At 44.3% G+C, this 19,569-nt stretch overlaps 1 protein-coding gene across 2 annotated transcripts in view; it reads left to right on the top strand.

The window, feature by feature from the left end:
• ctnna2 (catenin (cadherin-associated protein), alpha 2) overlaps positions 1-19,569 on the top strand; it is a 1,308,817-nt gene that overhangs the window by 1,002,682 nt on the left and 286,566 nt on the right. For both annotated transcript variants that reach the window (XM_080195424.1, XM_080195512.1), the window contains 2 exons: positions 6,922-7,078; positions 13,872-14,072. In XM_080195424.1, coding sequence (XP_080051550.1) covers positions 6,922-7,078; positions 13,872-14,072 — 358 coding nt within the window. The remainder of the gene's footprint in view (positions 1-6,921; positions 7,079-13,871; positions 14,073-19,569) is intronic.

The following is a 19,569-nucleotide window of genomic DNA, read 5'->3' as shown; positions in this document are numbered from 1 at the left end:
TCTGCCCGTTGAAGTGGTGGAGGCTGCCTCGCTAAATATTTTTAAGAAGTGGGTTGATGGGTTCTTGATAAGAGAGGGGATTAAGGGTTATGGGGAGAGGGCAGGAAAGTGGAACTGAGCCACAACAGATCAGCCATGATCTTATTGAATGGCGGGGCAGGCTCGAAGGGCTAGATGGCCTACTCCTGCTCCTATTTCTTATGTTCTTATGTACTAGAGAGGTGGTGCTTGACAGACTGGAGGGGCTGATTGTGGACAAGTCCCCAGGACCGGATGGAATGCATCCGAGGGTTCTGAAAGAAATGGCGGAGGTGATAATGGATGTCTTGGTGGTTATTTTCCAGACGTCGCTGGATTCCGGGGAAGTGCCGGAAGATTGGAAAACGGCTAATGTTACGCCGTTGTTTAAGAAGGGTGCCAGGCAAAAAGCAGGGAATTATAGGCCTGTTAGTTTAACGTCTGTTGTAGGTAAAATGTTAGAATCCGTCATCAAGGAGGAAATAGCGAGGCATCTTGAGGGGTTCTGCTTGATAGAGCAGACGCAGCGCGGTTTCGTTAAAGGGAAGTCGTGTCTGACAAATTTACTGGAGTTCCATGAGGATGTGTCTAGGGCGGTGGATAGAGGAGAGCTGGTGGATGTGGTCTTTCTTGATTTTCAGAAGGCGTTTGACAAGGTACCTCACAAGAGGTTATTGCAGAAGGTCAGGGGGCATGGAGTTGGGGGTAGGGTGTTAGCGTGGATAGAGGACTGGTTGTCAAATAGGAGGCAGAGAATGGGGGTCAATGGGTGCTATTCGGATTGGCGGATGGTGACTAGTGGCGTGCCCCAGGGGTTGGTGCTGGGGCCTCAGCTATTTACCATTTATATAGATGATCTGGAGGAGGGAACCGAGTGTATGGTGTCGAAATTTGCTGATGACACCAAAATTGGTGGAAAGGCAAATTGTGTGGAGGGTGGGGAGAGTCTACAGAAGGATCTAGATAGGCTGGGCGAATGGGCCAGGAAATGGCAAATGGAATTTAATGTAGGCAAGTGCGAGGTGGTCCACTCTGGTAGGAATAATGGTAGGAAGGATTATTACTTCCATGGAGAAAAACTGCAGCAGGCGACGGTGCAGAGCGACCTCGGGGTCCTTGTGCATGAGTCGCAAAAACCCAGCTTGCAGGTGCAGCAGGTGGTCAGGAAGGCGAATGGGATGCTGGCCTTCATAGCGAGGGGGATTGAATATAAAAGTAGAGAGGTCTTGCTGCGGCTGTATAGGGCATTGGTGAGGCCGCAGCTGGAGTACTGTGTGCAGTTTTGGGCGCCGTACTTACGCAAGGATATTTTGGCCTTGGAGGGAGTGCAGAGGAGGTTTACTAGGCTGATGCCGGAGTTGAGGGGGTTGAGCTATGAGCAGAGGCTGAATAGATTAGGCTTGTACTCGTTAGAGTTTAGAAGAATGAGGGGAGATCTCATTGAGACGTATAAGATGATGAATGGGATGGATAGGATAGAGGTGGAGAGACTCTTCCCGCTCAGAAAGGATAGTAGGACTAGGGGGCATAGCCTCAAGATAAAGGGGGGGACGGTTTAGAACGGAGTTGAGGAGGAACTTCTTCACTCAAAGGGTGGTGAATCTCTGGAATTCTCTGCCCGTTGAAGTGGTGGAGGCTGCTTCGCTAAATATTTTTAAGGCGCGGGTTGATGGGTTTTTGATGAGAGAGGGGATTAAGGGTTATGGGGAGAGGGCGGGAATGTGGAACTGAGCCACGACAGATCAGCCATGATCTTATTGAATGGCGGGGCAGGCTCGAAGGGCTAGATGGCCTACTCCTGCTCCTATTTCTTATGTTCTTATGTTCTTATGCTTTTAACTGTTTCTCCTTTCAAATGTTCATATTGCCCTTTATCAGTACATTGAAGTGTTATAAAAGTTAAGCAGTTGAATGTGTTGGTCATATACACCCTTTCAAACCTCATAGAGTCATAGCGGTTTACAGCATGGAAACAGGCCCCTCAGACCAACTTATCCATGCTGCCCTAAACTAGTCCCAATTGGCCACATTTGGCCCATATCCCTCTATACCCATCTTACCCATGTAACGCTCTTAATGCTTTTTAAAAGACAAAATTGTACCCGTCTCTACCACTACTTCTGGCAGCTTGTTCCCAATACTCACCACTCTGTGTGTGAAAAAATTGCCCCTCTGGACCCTTTTGTGTCTCTTCCCTCTCATCTTAAACCTATGCTCTCTAGTTTTAGACTCCCCTACCTTTGGGAAAAGATGTTGACTATCTATCTGATCTGTGCCCATCATTATTTTATTGACCTCTCCAAGAGCACCCTGAGGAAACTCACACATTCATAAGGAGAACATACAAGTTCCACACAGACAGTCACCCAAGGCCAGAGTTGAGTCTGAGTCCCTGGCACTGTGAGGCAGCAATGCTAACCATTGTACTATCATGGCACCCTTAACTTTAACTGATTCAGTCTCTCCTAATATATCGTTCCCATCAAGCCATGAATCAGTCCAGTCAACCTTCTCTGCCCTCTCTCCAAAGTATGAACATCATTTTTCAGATAAGGAAACCAAAATGGCACATTGACTCTGTCTACATGCCCATGTTGGGAAAACAGCCAGCATAATTAAGGACCCCGCACACCCCAGACATTCTCTCTTCAACCTTCTTCAAGAATAGCGTCTCGCTTGTTGCCATCAGACCTTTAAATGGACTTACTTGCATTAAGTTGATCTTTCTCTGTATCCCAGCTACAACTGTAACACTGCATTCTGCACTCTCTCCTTTCTTTCTCCATAAATGGTATGCTTTGTCTGTACAGCGCTCAAGAAATAATACTTTATACTGTACACTAAAATTCATTTATTAGTCACAAGTAGATTCACATTCACACTGCAATGAAGTTACTGTGAAAATCTCCTAGTCGCCACATTCTGGCACCTGTTTGGGTACACTGAGGGAGAATTTAGCATGGCCAGTGCACCTAACCAGCACATCTTTTGGACTAGGGGAGGAAACTGGAGGACCCGGAGGGAACCTACACAGAAACAGGAAAAATGTCCAAAATTCAGACAGACAATGACCCAAGTCAGGAATTGAACCCGAGTACTTGACGCTGTGAGGCAGCAGTGCTAACCGTTGTGCCACTGTGCCACCCACTGACCCACCACTAATATCTGTGACTATAGTAGATCAAATCAAATCAAAAACTCCAAGTGTGGTCTCGCCTGGGCCCTGTTTAATTGCAGCAAGACATCCCTTCTTCTTTACTTGAATCCTCAAGTGTATAAAACCCAGAACATAATTTAAGCTGACCATTTTTAACCACAATCCTGATTTAAAGACTGTGTACGTGCCACTTATCTGATGTTGTGCTAGGGAACACATGCTTCTTCTGTGTATGAGTGACTTTACAGATCGCCCTGAAAATGAAGAAGATGTTTTGTACACTTTTTTTCATATACACTTCTTTAAAATGGAGCTTTTTCAAGATTACAATTGTTTATAACAAAGTAAATGGATTTTCTTTAAGGATCAGGGAAAGTAGATTTGCTGGTGAAGATGTATTGTTGCACTTTGATTTGCTATTACAGATATGTTTTACACTCCCTGGGGCATTTTGTCAGCAGTAGAGCCCAAAATATCGAAACATTTTGAAAATAACAGGTTGACTGAAGGAATTTTCATGTAGGACAACTCAACAGTTCTCAGATTGCCCTTTATCTGCCCATCAGTAAAGACACTGCTGCTTTCTGTATCTCTCATACGATTACATTTGCAGGGAGCATGTTGTCGGGTCAGTACTGTCATCTTACAAGGCAAATGTCATTCCTTTGGTAGACTGAGATGTTCTTTATTTTCCTTTCAAAGCTCTGAAATTCTTTGCTTACATGTCTGTTCTTTCTCCTCAAACTCGAGGAATAGCAGCAATAGATTGATGGCAAAACAACAGAAAATGCTGGAATATCTCAGCAGGTCTGACGGCACCTATGGAGAAAGAATAGAACCAACCTTTCGAGCCTGGATGAGAAAGGGTCATCGAAAATGTACCCGGTCTCCCACATGGCACAAGAAGAGCAAACCACAGCTTCCAGCTGTCCTGCCATGACTAAACCCTTTAACTTTAAAAACTTGATAAGGAAAAAGAAATAAAGCAAATAATTCCCCAACCTTGCCTAAACCTGGTCACCCTAATATAGGAAGGATATTATTAAACTAGAAGGAGTGCAGAAAAGATTTACTAGGATGCTGCCAGGATTGAGTTATAAGGAGCAACTGGATAGACTAGGATTTTTTTACCCTGGAGTGTAGGAGACTTAGGGGTGCTATTATAGAGGTCTATAAAATAATGAGGGGCACAGGTCAGCTTGATAGTCCATATCTTTTCCCTAAGGTTGGGGAGTCTAAAACCAGAGGATATAGGTTTAAGGTGAGAGGGGAGAGATACAAAAGTGTCCAGAGGGACATTTTTTTCACAGAGGGTGGTGAGTGTCTGGAACAAGCTACCAGAGGTAGAGGCAGGTACAATTTTGTCTTTTAAAAAGCATCCAGACAGTTACATGGGTAAGATGGGTATAAAGGGATATGGGCCAAATGCAGGCAATTGGGACTATCTTAGGGAGTTAAAAGAAAAGGGTGGCATGGACAAGTTGGGCTGAAGGGCCTGTTTCCATGCTGTAAACTTCTATGACTGTGATTCTAAACAATGAGCTTTGATTCAATATGGTTTGGGAATACCCACTAGGACTTACTCACCAATCAACCATGTCCATTGCTTTTTAGAATCAAAGAATTTGGGCAGCACGGTGGCAGAATGGTTAGCACTACTGCCTCCCAGTGCCAAGAATCCAGATTCAAATTTGTGGAGTTTGCTTGTTCTACCCATGTTTGTGTGGGTTTCCTCCGGGTGCTCCAGTTTCCTCCCAAACTCCAAAAGTGTGCGGGTTAGGTTGATTGGCCATGCTAAATTGCCTTTTAGTGTCAGGGGGATTTGTAGGGTAGGTAAGTGGGGTTACAGGGGTAGAGCCTGGGTGCGACTGTGGTTGGTGGAGACTCGAAGGGCCAAATGGCCTCCTTCTGCACTGTAGGATTCTTGATTCTAATAGTACGGCACAAAAGGAGGCTATTCATCCCACTGACCTTACACTGGCTTTTTTCATTGAGGAATTAAGTTCTCCATCCCACCCCCTTCATTTTTCTCCATATCCCTGCAATATTTTCTCCTTCAAATATTTGCCCAATTTTTTTAAGGTTTATTAAAGTTTTAAACTTCAAATGAACTTTAAACTTCAAATATTTGTCCAATCTTTTCCTGAGCGCTACCATTAAATCTGTTTTCACCACCTTACTATACCGAATTCCAAATCCTAACATGCACTTGTGTTAAAACCCTCGGATTCCCTGACACTTCCATTACTGCTGAACATCCTCTGTGAAGCACCTGTTTAATGGTGTTAAAGAGGTTGTATGAATGGCTGTTACAGCCGCTCTCTCCAGAGAACAGATGAGGATCAGTAATGCTGCGTCCCTTAATTACTACCAATTATACTGTTAGCATCAGTGCAGACACCAAACCCACAGCCCTGATTCACTGGTGAGATCAGAGATGAGAACGAAGAGCGGGAATGATTCATCTGTTGCACGAAAGGTGCTATTGGCCACAGAATAACTCATGGAAATCAACAGTGCAAAAAGAGGCCATTTGGCCCATCGAGCCTGCACCATCATCAATCCCACCCAGGTCCTACCCCCATAAGAGTTTGGGTACACACAGAGAGAATTTAGCATGGCCAATGCACCTAACTAGCACATCTTTCAGACTGTGGGAAGAAACCGAAGCACCTGGAGGAAATCCACACAGACACAGGGAGAACGTGCAAACTCCACACAGACAGTGACCCAAGCTGGGAAACTAACCCTGTCCCTGGCACTGTGAGGCAGCAGTGCTAATCAGTGTGCCACCACACCGCCCCAGCTGTCATGTGGGATTTGTACCCATTCCCCCAGAACATTCATCTAAGCCTCAGGATTATGAGTCCAGTGATCTCACCACCACACTACCACCTCCTCCCACAATCGAATTATTTAGATTAACATCAGAACTCATTGTTCTTGGTGGCACGCGTGGCATGAGGAATTGCTGACCACTGGCTGGCCGTACTAGAATCATGGGGAAGGCCCACCAGTGGCTAACTAGGTGCCTGAAAGACACTTGATTGTCAGGCCTATCCTATGGAACTGGTGGGGTTCCCTACTGCTTTGGAAGACTCCCTGTTGGCCTCACAGAATCTAAGCTATTGAATCACTCTACAAGGTTTTAAAATGACCTATTGGGAAGATATTTCTTAATTGTTAGGGGGGAAACTGTGGTCTTGTGGTGTTGTAACTGGCCTTGTAATCGAGAGACCAGGGTAATGCTGTGGAGGCCTAGGTTCAAATCCCACTACAGCAGGTGGTGAAATCTGATTTCATTAAAAAATCTGAAAGTGAAAGTCTAATGATGACCATGAAGCAATTGTTGATTGTCATAAAAACCCAACTGGTTCAGTAATCTCCCTTTAGGGAGGGGAATCTGCTGTCCTTACCTGACCTGGCCTATGTGTGATTCCAAATCCACAGCAATGTGGTTGACGCTGAAAGGGTGGGGAATAAATGCTGACCCAGACAGTAATGCCCACATCCCCTGAATAAAAAAAACTGAATTTGGTAAGTGGGAATGATTCCCAGTATGTTGCTTACAGCCACATTTGTCTTTTAATAGGAAATGTTGTACGTAGATGACTGCTCACAAACACAGTTTTTATCACAATTAAAGATTTGGGGTGCACTCTTCCCTCCTTCCTCAATGCTGTAGTTTTCTTAAAAGCTCTGAAAAATTTAGGCTAAGTAATTCAAACATGTACCTTTTCTTTCAGGTAATTAATGCAGCATTGACCCTGGCTGCGAGGCCACAGAGCAAAGTTGCCCAAGATAACATGGATGTCTTCAAAGACCAATGGGAGAAGCAAGTACGGGTTCTGACCGAGGCTGTCGATGACATCACTTCTGTTGACGATTTCCTGGCTGTCTCAGGTACAGAAAAATGGAATTGAGCCAAAGAAAGTTCCGAGAGCTAAATTCACATCAAGGGCCACAGAGGTCTGCACATGCGCAATAGCACCCTCTGCTGGTGATGGAAGCCTGCCACAACCACTCCCCCACCTCCCTACCCCCTCTTCCCTCTTCACTGCCTCTCATAGCTGGAAATGGTCTAGCTCACTTTTTCACAATCTAACTCCATATAATTGAGAGTGAAGACTCATGCAAAAAACAGATCTGAAGCTCTCCCGTGTCCATGCTAGCTGGACGCTTAGAATTTTTTTTTGTAAAACCGCCCCCAAGGTGTTTAGATGATTTGGGTTTTCCCTCTTTAAATCCTGCCATCTTGAATTTGAGACACAACATTAACAGCTTGCATTTATAATTGCAAGTTCCCCTCCAAGTCCTGACTTGGCACTGTATCGCCATTCCTTTACTGTCTTCCATAGATGCAGACATGCAAATTAGAAGCAGGAGTAGGCCATTTGGCCCCTTGAGCCTAACCTGCCATTCAAGCTGATCTGACATTATTTCCTATCTCCTACATCCTTTGTCCCCCTTGTCAATCTAAAATCTATCTAATGCAGATTTTAAAAATATTCAATGACCTTGCCTCCAACACCACCTGGGGAGGAGACTTCCAGACTCACAACTGCCTGGGAAGAAATATTTCTCCTCAGCTCTGTCTTAAATGGGAGATCTCTTGCTTTTGAACTGTGTTCCCTTCTGCCAGTCTATTGCACAAAGGGAAAAATTCTTTCATCATGCATCCTGTCAAGTCGACTCAGAACCTTATATGTTTCAATAAGATTGCTACTCATTCTTTAAAAGTCCACTGGATATAGACCCAAGCTGTCCAACCTTTTCTCCAACCCTTCATCCCAGGAAGACAGTCAAGTCAACCTTTTCTGAAATGCTTCTCACGCAATTGCGTCCTTTCTTAAGTAAGGAGACTAAAATTGCACACAGTATTCGAGATGTGGTCTCACCAAAATAATATGTAACAGTAGTAAAACATCCCAGCCTTCAGATTTTACAATTTAGTAACCTATTCTGATCCAAATCCACCTATTTTTCATACTTGATAGGTCATAGAATCTTACAGTGTAGAAGGAGGCCATTTGGCCCATCTGCACCAACCACAATCCCACCCAGACCCTATCCCCATAACTCCATGCACTTAGCCTAGCTAGTCCCCCTGATACTAATGGGCAATTTAGCATGGCCAATCCACCTAATCCATACATCTTTGGACTGTGGGAGAGGAAACTGGAGCACCCGGAGGAAACTTGTGTTGTACTGGAGAATTTCTTGTTCCCTGAGTAGTGATAATTAAACTTAACAAAGTTTGCTTTAAAAAACAACTAGCTTTTATTATCACAAGACTGCATGCAGTATATGGCCGAATCTTGCAAACAGACAGCAGTCCACACTAACTGCTGATTCTATCCCAAGACTGCGCTCTCTGCAAGGATCAATTCAATAATAATACATTTTCTTATCAGCTTACATGATTTTAGCAACACAAGCAGTGCTACATTGAACAAAATGAATTCTGTGACTCCCTCATGCCTTGGTTTCTGTAATAAACAGATTCTGCGACTCCCTCCTTCCCGACCTTATCTGATGTCTCGTATGTTATCTCATGGTATATGAAGTCAACTGTGTAAAGGTTGACTGAGGCCACGCATTTGGCCTTCACTGGTTGTAGTCATTTCTTTGTTCAGAGTCATTCAGTTTTACAGGGGTCTGGCATTTTGAAATGGCTTGGGCTGCTGTCCTTACTTTATACTAAATACTTGACCATTTTTCCCATCAGGCCACTGCTTCATTTGTACACTATCACACATGCAGACACAGGATGAACATGCAAAGTCCATACAGACAGTAACCAAAGCCGGGAATTGAACCCAGGTCCCTGGCACTGTGAAGCAGCAGTACTAACCACTGTGCCATCATGCTGCTCTTTCTGGTAGTTAAAATTCACCCCAAGACGTATCTTCCTTTATTTGAAGTTCAGCTGTGGTCAAATTGCTATGTTGTACAATTTATTAATTGTCACTTAATATCCAGTCCACTAGTGCTCCTGTTTGTGCATGAAGGGCTCAGGAACTTTTGTAGATACCTTGAGCGACTATTCGAAGTAATAATCCACATCTTTGCTCAGGATCAGGTTTTCCGCCCAATGAAGTCCTTTATAAATTTCCCAGTCTATTCTACATTCAAATGACCTAACAACTGTCTTTTCCTGTCAGCTTTCTTTATTTTGACCACCAAGTTCTCAGTAGAATTCTATCTTTTTCTCGACCTCATGATCAATAATGGGCTTCACAGTTAGTGTCCTACTCTTCACATTTCTCATTTCTACCCAAATCTAATTTTCTTCAAAGACACTGTTAATTGCCAGAGGGCAGCATGGCGGCACAGTAGTTAGCACTGCTGCCTCATAGTACCAGGGACCCGGGTTTGATTCCGGCCTTGAGTCACTGTCTGTGTGGAGTTTGCACATGCCCCCCCTTGTTTGCATGGGTTTTCTCCGGGTGCCTCGGTTTCCTCCCACAGTCAAAGATGTGTGGGTTAGATGCATTGGCCATGCTAAATTGCCTCTTAGTGTCTGGTGTCTAGCTAGTGTAAATGTATGGGGTTATGGGGATAGGGCCTGGGTGGGTTTGTGGTTGGTGCAGGCTTGATGGGTCGAATGCCTTCCTTCTGCACTGTAGGATTCTATGAATTAATAACATTAAAGTAAATAATTGCTTGGTAGTACAGAAATTGAGTGCTGCTGAAAAAATGAGACATGCTGTCAAAGCTTTTCATTTTGCACTCATCTGGACAGATCCAAAACGTTGCAAATTTCAAAGGGAACAACAATTTATTCTACATGAAAAATAATGGGTGCTGATTAGTTGCCAAGTGGACTCTGGTTAGTTGAGGCATTGTCATGGTGAATATACATAGAATATTCCTCACACAACACATCAATCAATCAGAGCCATGCGACGTGGGAATAACCTTTCCCTGCTATATTCTCCATGACAATCCCTGAACCACAAACCTTCCTTCCACTGCTGTGTGAACGTACCATAGAAACATTCAGCTCATTGTGCTTGTGATGGCTATTTGCAAGAGCTGTTGGATTTAGGGGAGCCAGTGGTGTAGTGGTATTGTTGCTGGACTAGTAACCCAGAGACACAGGGTGTTGCTCTGGCATCCTGGGTTCAAATCCCACTATGGCAGAAGGTAAAATCTGAATATAGTAAAAATCTGAAATTAATGACGACCATGATGGAATTAACAAGGACAGTGCAACCATTGTTGATTGTTGCAAAAACCCACTAGTCCACTAATTCCTTTAGGGAAGGAAATCTGCCGTCCTTACCTGGTCTGGGCTGCATGTGACTCCAGTACATAGAAATGTGGTTGACTCTTAAAGATGCCCTCTGAAATTGCATGATAAGCCATTCTGTTCAAGGGGCACTCAGGGATGAGCAACAAATGCTGGTCCAGCCAGCAATGCCCACATCCCATGAATTAATTAAAAAAGTGCCATTCTTCCCTCATAGTCCTGTAAGTTTTCTCTTTCCAAGTAGTTATTTTATTTTCTTTTGGAAGTTACGATTGAATCTGTTACCACCACTCTTTCAGACAGTGCAACATAATAATTCAGTTAAATCAAAGTTGTTTTTTGCTTTTATTTACCATGACCTGAAAGACGTGAGGGCTTTGGAGGGAGTACAGAAAAGGTTTACCAGGATGTTGGGCTGGTCTGGAGGGCATTAGCTATTGAGGAGAGATTGAATAAACTGGGATTGTTCTCCCTGGAAAGATGGAGGCTGTAGGGCAACTTAATGGGAGTTTATAAAATTATGAGGGATATAGAGAGGGTGAACAGTTGGAAGCTTTTTTCCCAGGGCAGAAATGACAATCACAAGGGGGCACAAGTTCAATCTAAGGTGGGAAGTGGGTGGAGGAGTGGGGTAGTGGGGGGGCTGGGGGGAGGTTCAATGGAGATGTGCGGAGGAAGTTTTTTTGCATAGAGGGTGGTGGGAGCCTAGAATGCACTGCCAGGTGAGATGCTTGCGACAGTTACACTAGCGACATTTAAGACTTATCTGGATAGACACAAGAACAGGTGGGGAAATAGAGCGATACAAGCAGTTACTCTTGATGGACAACGTGGCCGGCGCAGGCTTGAAGGGCCGAAGGGCCTGTTCCTGTGCTGTACTGTCCTTTGTTCTTTGTTCTTTAGCACCCAAGATATAGTACGTGAAACAATGGTGACTAAAAGCATTTTCAGAAATGAAGAAATCGGAGGAAACAACTAGCAGGGCGCATCACAAGGGATACTGGTCAAGGAACAGTTAATGTGTTTGCCTGAAATTCCTGTTCGTGGATTGTTTGCCAGTTTAAAATAAATGGGTTACTGCCTGCTAAAAATAATGGAAAGAGTCTGTTCAGAATGACACATTAATCCTTTATAGTTCAGCTGCCTTGGCGCAATCTCAGGGATATTGTCATTGCCTATTCCAGCCGATGATGGCACTCCGTCTATTATTCTGGATGCCTAGGTAAAATGAGGGTGAAAATGAGCTGTACAATACGAAATAATTAGTTTACTGCTCATCAAGTAATTTCATGCATAGCATTGGTAATATAACTGAACTGGACTTGTTGTATCAATACTGTGTCTGTAAGAGCTGAACAGAGACTGGGAATTCTGAGATGAGTAACTCACCTCCTGACTTGCCAAAACCTTTCTATTATCTACAATACACAAGATAGAATACTGCCTACATCGAGATGAGTGCAGCTTCAAAAATACTCAAGGAGCTCCAGGGCATCCACAACAAAACAGTCCACTTGATTAGCACCCCATCCACCAACTTAACCATTTACTCCCTTGAGACACCATAAGATCATAAGACATAGGAGCAGAATTAGACCGCATGGCTCATATAGACCACGGTGGTTCAAGGCAGCTCACTGCCACCTTCTAAAGAGCAGATAGAGTGGACAACAAATTTTGGCCTTGTCATTGATGCCCACATTCCATGAAATAATCAAAAAAGTGTAAAAGTTCAAACCCACATTGCTCCACATGCAACATAAAATTCAATTTCCCCAATTTATGAATCCCTGGAATATTTGGAGTGGTGGTGTAGTGGTATAGACACAGAACTAATAATCCAGAGACCCAAGGGAATGGTTTCATTTTGAATCCCACCACAGCAGATGTTGGAAATCAATTTCAAAAAAATCTGAAATTAAAAGTCAAATGTTGATCATGAAACCATTGTCAGTCATTGTTTAAACTCTTCTGGTTCACTAATGTCCTTGAGGGAAGAAAACCTACTTTCACAACAATGCAGTTGACTCTAAGTGCCCTCTGAAATGGCCTCACAAGCCATTCAGTTCAAGGGCAATTAAGGAGGGGCAACAAGTGCTGGCCCAGCCAGTGATGCCCACAACCTGTGAAAAATTAAAGGATGAATGTATTTGTTTATTCAAACTGTCCTGTAGAGCCACAGAGTCATAGAGGTTTACAGCTTGGAAAGAGGGCCTTCAGCCAACTTGTCCATGCCGCCCATTTTTTAAAATCCCGAAGTTAGTCCCAATTGCCCACATTTGGCCCATATCCCTCGATACCCATCTTATCCATGTAACTGCCTAAATGCTTTTCAAAAGACAAAATTGTACCTGTCTCTACTACTACCTCTGGCAACTTGTTCCAGACAGTCACCACCCTCTGAAAAAATTGCCCCGCTGGACACTTCTGTATCTCGCCTTTCTCACCTTAAACCTATGTCCTCTAGTTTTAGAGTCCCCTACCTATGGGAAAAGATATTGACTATCTTGCTGATCTATGCACCTCGTTATTTATAGATCACTGTAAGATCACCCCTCAGCCTTCTACGCTCCAGAGAAAAAAGTCCCAGTCTATCCAGCCTCTCCTACTAAATCAACCATCAAGTCCCGCTGGCATCCTAGTAAATTTTTTCTTCACTCTTTAATAATATCCTTTCTATAATAGGGTGACCAGAACTGTATACAGTATTCCAAGTGTGGCCATACCAATGTCTTGTATAACTTCAACACGGTTCCCAACTCTTGTATTCAATATTCTGACCAATGAAACCAAGCATGCTGAATGCCTTCTTCACCACTCTGTCCACCTGTAACTCCGCTTTCAAGGAGCTATGAACATGTACCCCAAGATCTCTTTGTTCTGTAACTCTCCCCAACACCTTCCCATTAACTGAATAAGTTTCACCCTGGTTCAATTTACCATGTGCTTCACCTCACAGGGGCTTGTGAGTGTCTGGAACAAGCTGCCGGAGGTCGTAGTAGAGGCGGGTACAATTTTGTCTTTCAAGAAGCGTTTAGACAGTTACATGGGTAAGATGTGTATAGAGAGATTTGGGCCAAATGTGGGCATTTGAGACTAGCTTAGGGGTTTAAAACAAAAAGGTGGCATGGACAAGCTGGGCCAAAGGGTCTGTTTCAATGCTGTAAACTTCTATGACCCAAAGACTCTTATATTGTTGAATTCTGATTGAGACAGGTATGTATGTATATTGGGAGAACAGGACTAGATCTTGATGTATTTAGACCTGCCATTTAATTACATCCTTTTCACTGCACCGTGTTCCCACTGTCCTATGTACTGCAGTGCGTGCCCGTAACTGTTGTTCAATTCTCGGATGATCAACCATTTTCTAAACATTGATGTCAGCCTCATCTTAAAGGTTATTTATTTTCTTTAACCTCTTCCTTTAAACTTTGTCAGAAAACCACATACTGGAGGATGTGAACAAGTGCGTTATAGCTCTCCAGGAAGGTGACGTGGACACACTCGATAGAACTGCTGGGGCCATCCGAGGGCGGGCAGCAAGGGTTATCCACATCATCAGTGCGGAGATGGAGAACTACGAGCCTGGAGTGTACACCGAGAAAGTAATGGAGTCCACAAAGTTACTCTCTGAGACTGGTAAGAGTTGTAGATCAAAGTTTGACAGTGTTGCATACTTGTTCACATATTAATTAGGAGCGTAGGAACAGGAGCAGGCCACTTAAACTCTTGAGTCTATTCCACTATTTAATGTATGCTGTCTGATTTGCTACTTAAGTCCACATATCTGCCTTCACTGTAAGTCCCTCTGGTGAACAAAATTCTTTCAATCTCAGACTTAAAATTGACAATTGACCCATCATCAAGTCTCTTTTGCAGAAGAGAGGTCAAAACTTAGAATCATAGAATCCCTACAGTACAGAGGGAGGCCAATCGGCCCATCGAGTCTGCACCAAACACAGTCCCACCCAGGCCCTATTCCTGTAACCCCATACATTTACTCTGCTAATCCCCCTGACATTAGGGTCATTTAGCATGGCCAATCAACTTAATCTGCACATCTTTAGACAGTGGAAGGAAACTGGACTGGAGGAAACCCACGCGGACACAAGAAAAATGTGCAAACTCTACACAAACAGTGACCTGAGGCTGGAATTCAACTCGGGTCCCTGGCGCTGTGAGGCAGCAGTGCTAACCACTGTGCCACTGTGCCATGTTCCCTTTGTCTTTAACAGTGTTTCTCAATTTTGCTCTGATATTTAAATTATGTCCCCTCGTTCTGGATATTCCATCAACTCTGTGGGCAGAATTTCACTGGCCCGCCCACCACGGGAATCAGAGCGAGTGAGGGGAGGAGCATGGGGAGGTCCGTTGACCTAGGGCGGGATTTTACTGTTTCGGGATGAGCGAGGCCATAAAATCCCATCCCCATACTGTTCATTTCAAATTGACTTTAATAATTAAATTGAAGCTATTTAAATTCTAATTCTTGTTTATTTCATTAACTGCCATGTCCACAATATGATGATGCATTGAAATAAATAATAACTGACTATGGACCTTCCTGCTTTCTGGCTAAGATGCCACCAAAATGTGCATCTCCTCATGAATGGTAGTTCTCAAAACTTGCATTTTGAGACCTGAAAATGCCCCAATGTACAGTCAATGAATTACAGTGAAGTTCCAGATCAATCTGGTGTGGTTTCACCGTAATCAACAATCCAGTATAAAATTGGCAGGTCTACACTTATCCTTTCACGCTTGCTCATTAACCAGCCAACCTGGTTCATTAATAGTACCAGATGTAAAGATCAAACCAGGACTTGTCCAACATTGCTCCTCATTACTGTATAAACCAAGCCCCATCATATGGAGTTATTCCTGCTGGACAAACAGCCAGAAGCCTACCACTGCTGATAGGTTGGTTATTTTCCGTCTGCATATTAGTTGCTCACACTCTGCACCTAAGGTCTTTGGTGAGAAAAATCATTGAATCTCTAGTGCAGAAGGAGGCCATTCAGCCCAATGAGCCTGCACTAACAACAATCCTATCCTGATCCTAGTCCCATAACCACACACATTTACTCTTCTAATCCCCCTGACACTAAGGGGCCAATCCATCTAATCCGCACATCTTTGGACTACGGGAGGAAACAGAAAAGATTTACCAGGATGTTGCCTGGTATGGAGGGCATTAACTATGAGAAGAGGTTGCAGAAACTTGGTTTGTTCTCACTGGAGCGACAGAGGTTGAGGGGTGATCTGATAGAAGTCTACAAGATTATGAGAGAGGCATGGACGTAGTGGATAGTCAGAAGCTTTTTCCCAGCATGGAAGAGTCAATTACTAAGGGCACAAGTTTAAGGGTCAAGGTTTAAAAGAGATGTACGAGGCAGATTTTTTACACAGAGGTTGGTGGGTGCCTGGGACTCGTTGCTGGGGGAGGTAGTGGAAGTGGATACAATAGTGACTTTTAAGGGGCACCTTGACAAATACACAAATAGAATGGGAATGGAAGGATATGGCCCCTGGAAGCGTCGGGGGTTTTAGTTAAGTAGGGCAGCATGGTCAGTGCAGGCTTGGAGGGCCGAAGGGCCTGTTCCTGTGCTTTAATTTTCTTTGTTCTTTGAAACTGGAGCACCCGGAGGAAACCCCATGCAGACACGAGGAGAACATGCAAACTCCACACATTCAGTGACCCAAGTCAGAAATTGAACCCAGGTCCCTAGTGCTGTGAGGCAGCTGTGCTAACCACTGTGTCACCATGCCATCTAAGCAAGAGCATTAGTTTCCACAGAGGCAAACAGAAACTAAGAATTGTCAGCAGTTTGATCTTAAGCATGTTGCAAAATCATGTCAGGCATCCAGCTGATCAGAAGTGCCAATACATCGGAAATGGTTCTTCAAATCATCATTAGAAAGAGATGATCCATGAGTCAGTGTCATGAAATAGGAAATGCAACAGCCTATTTGTGTGCAGTGAGTTCCCACAAACAACAGTGTGGTAACGATCAGATAATGCATGAGAAATCAGTCCAGTTATGTAAATATTTCACTCTCCTGGTTAACGATAGGGATATTTTTCTGGATCCCCCTTCTGCCATTCTGTCCACTGCCATTCAGGATTGGATACAGCAGGACTGCAGAATTTAGGTCTGATCCATTGGTTGTTAGCTCACTTAGCTCTGTCTATTACATGCTGCTTCTGGGCACACACAAGTGTTACAGCTTCACCAAGATGGCACCTCAATTTTAAATATGCTTGGTGTTGCTTGGCGTGCCTTCCTGCACTCTTCATTGAATCAAGGTTGATTCCCTGGCTTGATGGTAATGATGGAGTGGGAGATCTGTTGGGCCATGAGGTTACAGATTCTTCTGGAGTACAGTTCTACTGCTGCTGATGGCCCACAGCAACTTATGGATGTCCAGTCTTGAGTTGCTAGATCAGTTCGAAGCCTGTCCATTTAGCATGGTGATAGTACCTTGCAGCATAATGGAGAGTAACCCCAATACGAAGATGGGACTTTGTCCCCACAAGGACTGTGCAAGGGTTACTCCTATCAATACTATTATGGACAGGTGCATCTGCAGCAGTTTGGTGAGGATGAGGTCAAGTATGTTTATCCCTCTTTTTAGGTCCCTCACCACCTGCTGCCATCCCAGTCTAGTAGCTATGCCCTTGAGAACCTGGCCAACTTGGACTGTAATAGTCCTATCGAGCCACTCTTAGTGATGGGCATTGAAATCCTCCAGCCAGAGTACTTCCTGTGCGCTTGCCACCATCAATGCTGCCTCCAAGTGTGTCCAACATGGAGAGGTTCTGATTCATCAGCTGCTGGGGGGAGGGGAGGATTGGTATGATCAGTCGTAATCAGGAGGTTTCCTTGTCCATATTTGACCTGATGCCATGAGACTTCATTGGATCTGGATTCCGGAGTTGAATTCCTAAGGCTAACTCTGTAAACCACTGTACCCCAAAATTCAGCATGGGCAAAAATGGCTATGTCAGCAGAATGCTAAGATAATAAGAATGACAATCTCTGATCTCTGATATTCCCCTCTCCTTGCCAGTGACATAATGACTCACTTAGATATATTTGAATAAATCTACATATACCTGAGGAGCGTTCCCCACCATGTGTTCCGCTCACATAAAGAATTCCTGAATGCCTACTTACAACAGATACTTAAAAATGTGAGGCAGACGAGGTGAACCCAATGGGTCAAAAGACTATTGCCAGAATTCGACCGCTGCGCCCTCCACAGAATCGGAGCAGGCTAGGAGCAGACAACGGAAATGTCCATTGGCCTTGGGTGAGAATTTCTGGTCTCGCTTGAGTGAAGCTGTAAACTTCCACCTTGAAAATACAGAGCTATATACTTGGAAAATATAGGACCAGGGGCACAGATTCAAGGTATGAGGAGCAAGGTTTAAAGGACATGTGCGAGGCAGAGTTTTTGCACAGAGGGTGGTGGGTGCCTGGAACTCATTGCCGGGGGAGGTAGTGGAAGCGGACACGGTAGTGACTTTTAAGGGCCGTCTTGACAAATACACGAGTAGGATGGGAATAGAGGGATATGGTCCCCAGAAGGGTAGCGGGTTTTAGTTAAGTTGGGCAGCATGGTCGGTGTAGGCTTGAAGGACCAAAGGGCCTGTTCTTGTGCTGTAATCTTCTTTGTTCTTTCTTTGTATATCCAGAAAACACAGGACTTTAATCCCCAGAAATTATAGGAGAATACAAGCAGAAATCACAGTTGATATAGCCAGAAGCCTCAGGACTGTATACTAGGAAAGCACAAGAGGGTTTACATCCCTAGAAACCCTTCCCCAACAATCCATCGGTTATTTCTGAATCCAAGATCTTCTGATCTTAGGAGCCGCAGTGTCATGTTGCAACTGTACAAGACTCTGGTGCGGCTGCACTTGGAGTATTGTGTGCAGTTCTGGTCCCCACATTATAGGAAGGATGTGGAGGCTTTGAAGAGGGTGCAGAGGAGGTTTACCAGGATGTTGCCTGGTATGGAGGGGAGGTCCTATGAGGAGAGACTGAGGGATTTGAGGTTGTTTTCGTTAGAAAGAAGGCGGCTAAGAGGGGACCTCATTGAAACATATAAGATGATTCGAGGTTTAGATAGGGTGGACGGTGATAGCCTTTTTCCTCGGATGGAGAAAGCTAGCACGAGGGGGCATAGCTTTAAATTAAGGGGTGGTAGTTATAGGACGGATGTCAGGGGTAGGTTCTTTACCCAGAGGGTGGTGAGGGATTGGAATGCCCTGCCTGCTGCAGTTGTAAATGCACCTAGTTTGGGGGCATTTAAGAGATCTGTGGATAGGTTTATGGATGGAAAGGGTTTGGTTTAGGTTAGAGGGTCATTGTTTTTTAACTGGTCGGCGCAACATCGTGGGCCGAAGGGCCTGTTCTGCGCTGTAATGTTCTATGTTCTAAATGTTTTCCTCTCAGAAGCATCATTTTGAAATTGATTGAAAAATGCAGATTTTTAAAATTCATTCATGGGACATGGGCATTGCTGACTGGCCAGCATTTGTTGCCCATTCCTCGTTGCCCTTGATAAGATGCTGATGAGCTGCTTTCTTGAATCGCTGCAGTCCATGCACTGTAGGTTGACCCACAATGCCATCAGGGAGGGAATTCCAAGATTTTGACCCAGCAACTGCGAAGGAACAGCGATATATTTCCCATGTATCCCATGTATCTGCTACCCTTGCCCTTATAGATGGAAGTAGTCATGGGTTTGCAAGGTGCTGTCTAAGGATCTTATCTTGTGGCTGGTACACACTGCTGCTACTGAACATTCATGGTGAAGAGAGTGGATGTTTTTGGAGTGGTGCCAATCAAGCTGTTTCGTCCTGGATGATGTCAAGCTTCTTGAATATTGTTGAAGCTGCACCCAACCAGGCAAGTGGGGAATATTCTGTCATACTCCGGACTTGTGCCTTGTAGATGGTGGGCAGGCTTTGAGGAGTCAGGGGGTGAGTTACTCACCACAATATTTCTAGCCTCTGACCTGCTCTTGAGTCCAGCTGAGTTTCTGGTCAATGGTAACCCCAAGGATGTTGACAGGAGGGGATTCAGTGATGGTAACATCATTGAATGTCAAGGGGTGATGATTAGAT

This window comes from Carcharhinus amblyrhynchos, chromosome 1, assembly GCF_965287045.1.
Source record: "Carcharhinus amblyrhynchos chromosome 1, sCarAmb.v2.hapA, whole genome shotgun sequence".
Taxonomy (NCBI): domain Eukaryota; kingdom Metazoa; phylum Chordata; class Chondrichthyes; order Carcharhiniformes; family Carcharhinidae; genus Carcharhinus; species Carcharhinus amblyrhynchos.
Note: the sequence above shows the minus strand (reverse complement) of the source record. Positions and strands in the feature narration are given on the sequence as shown.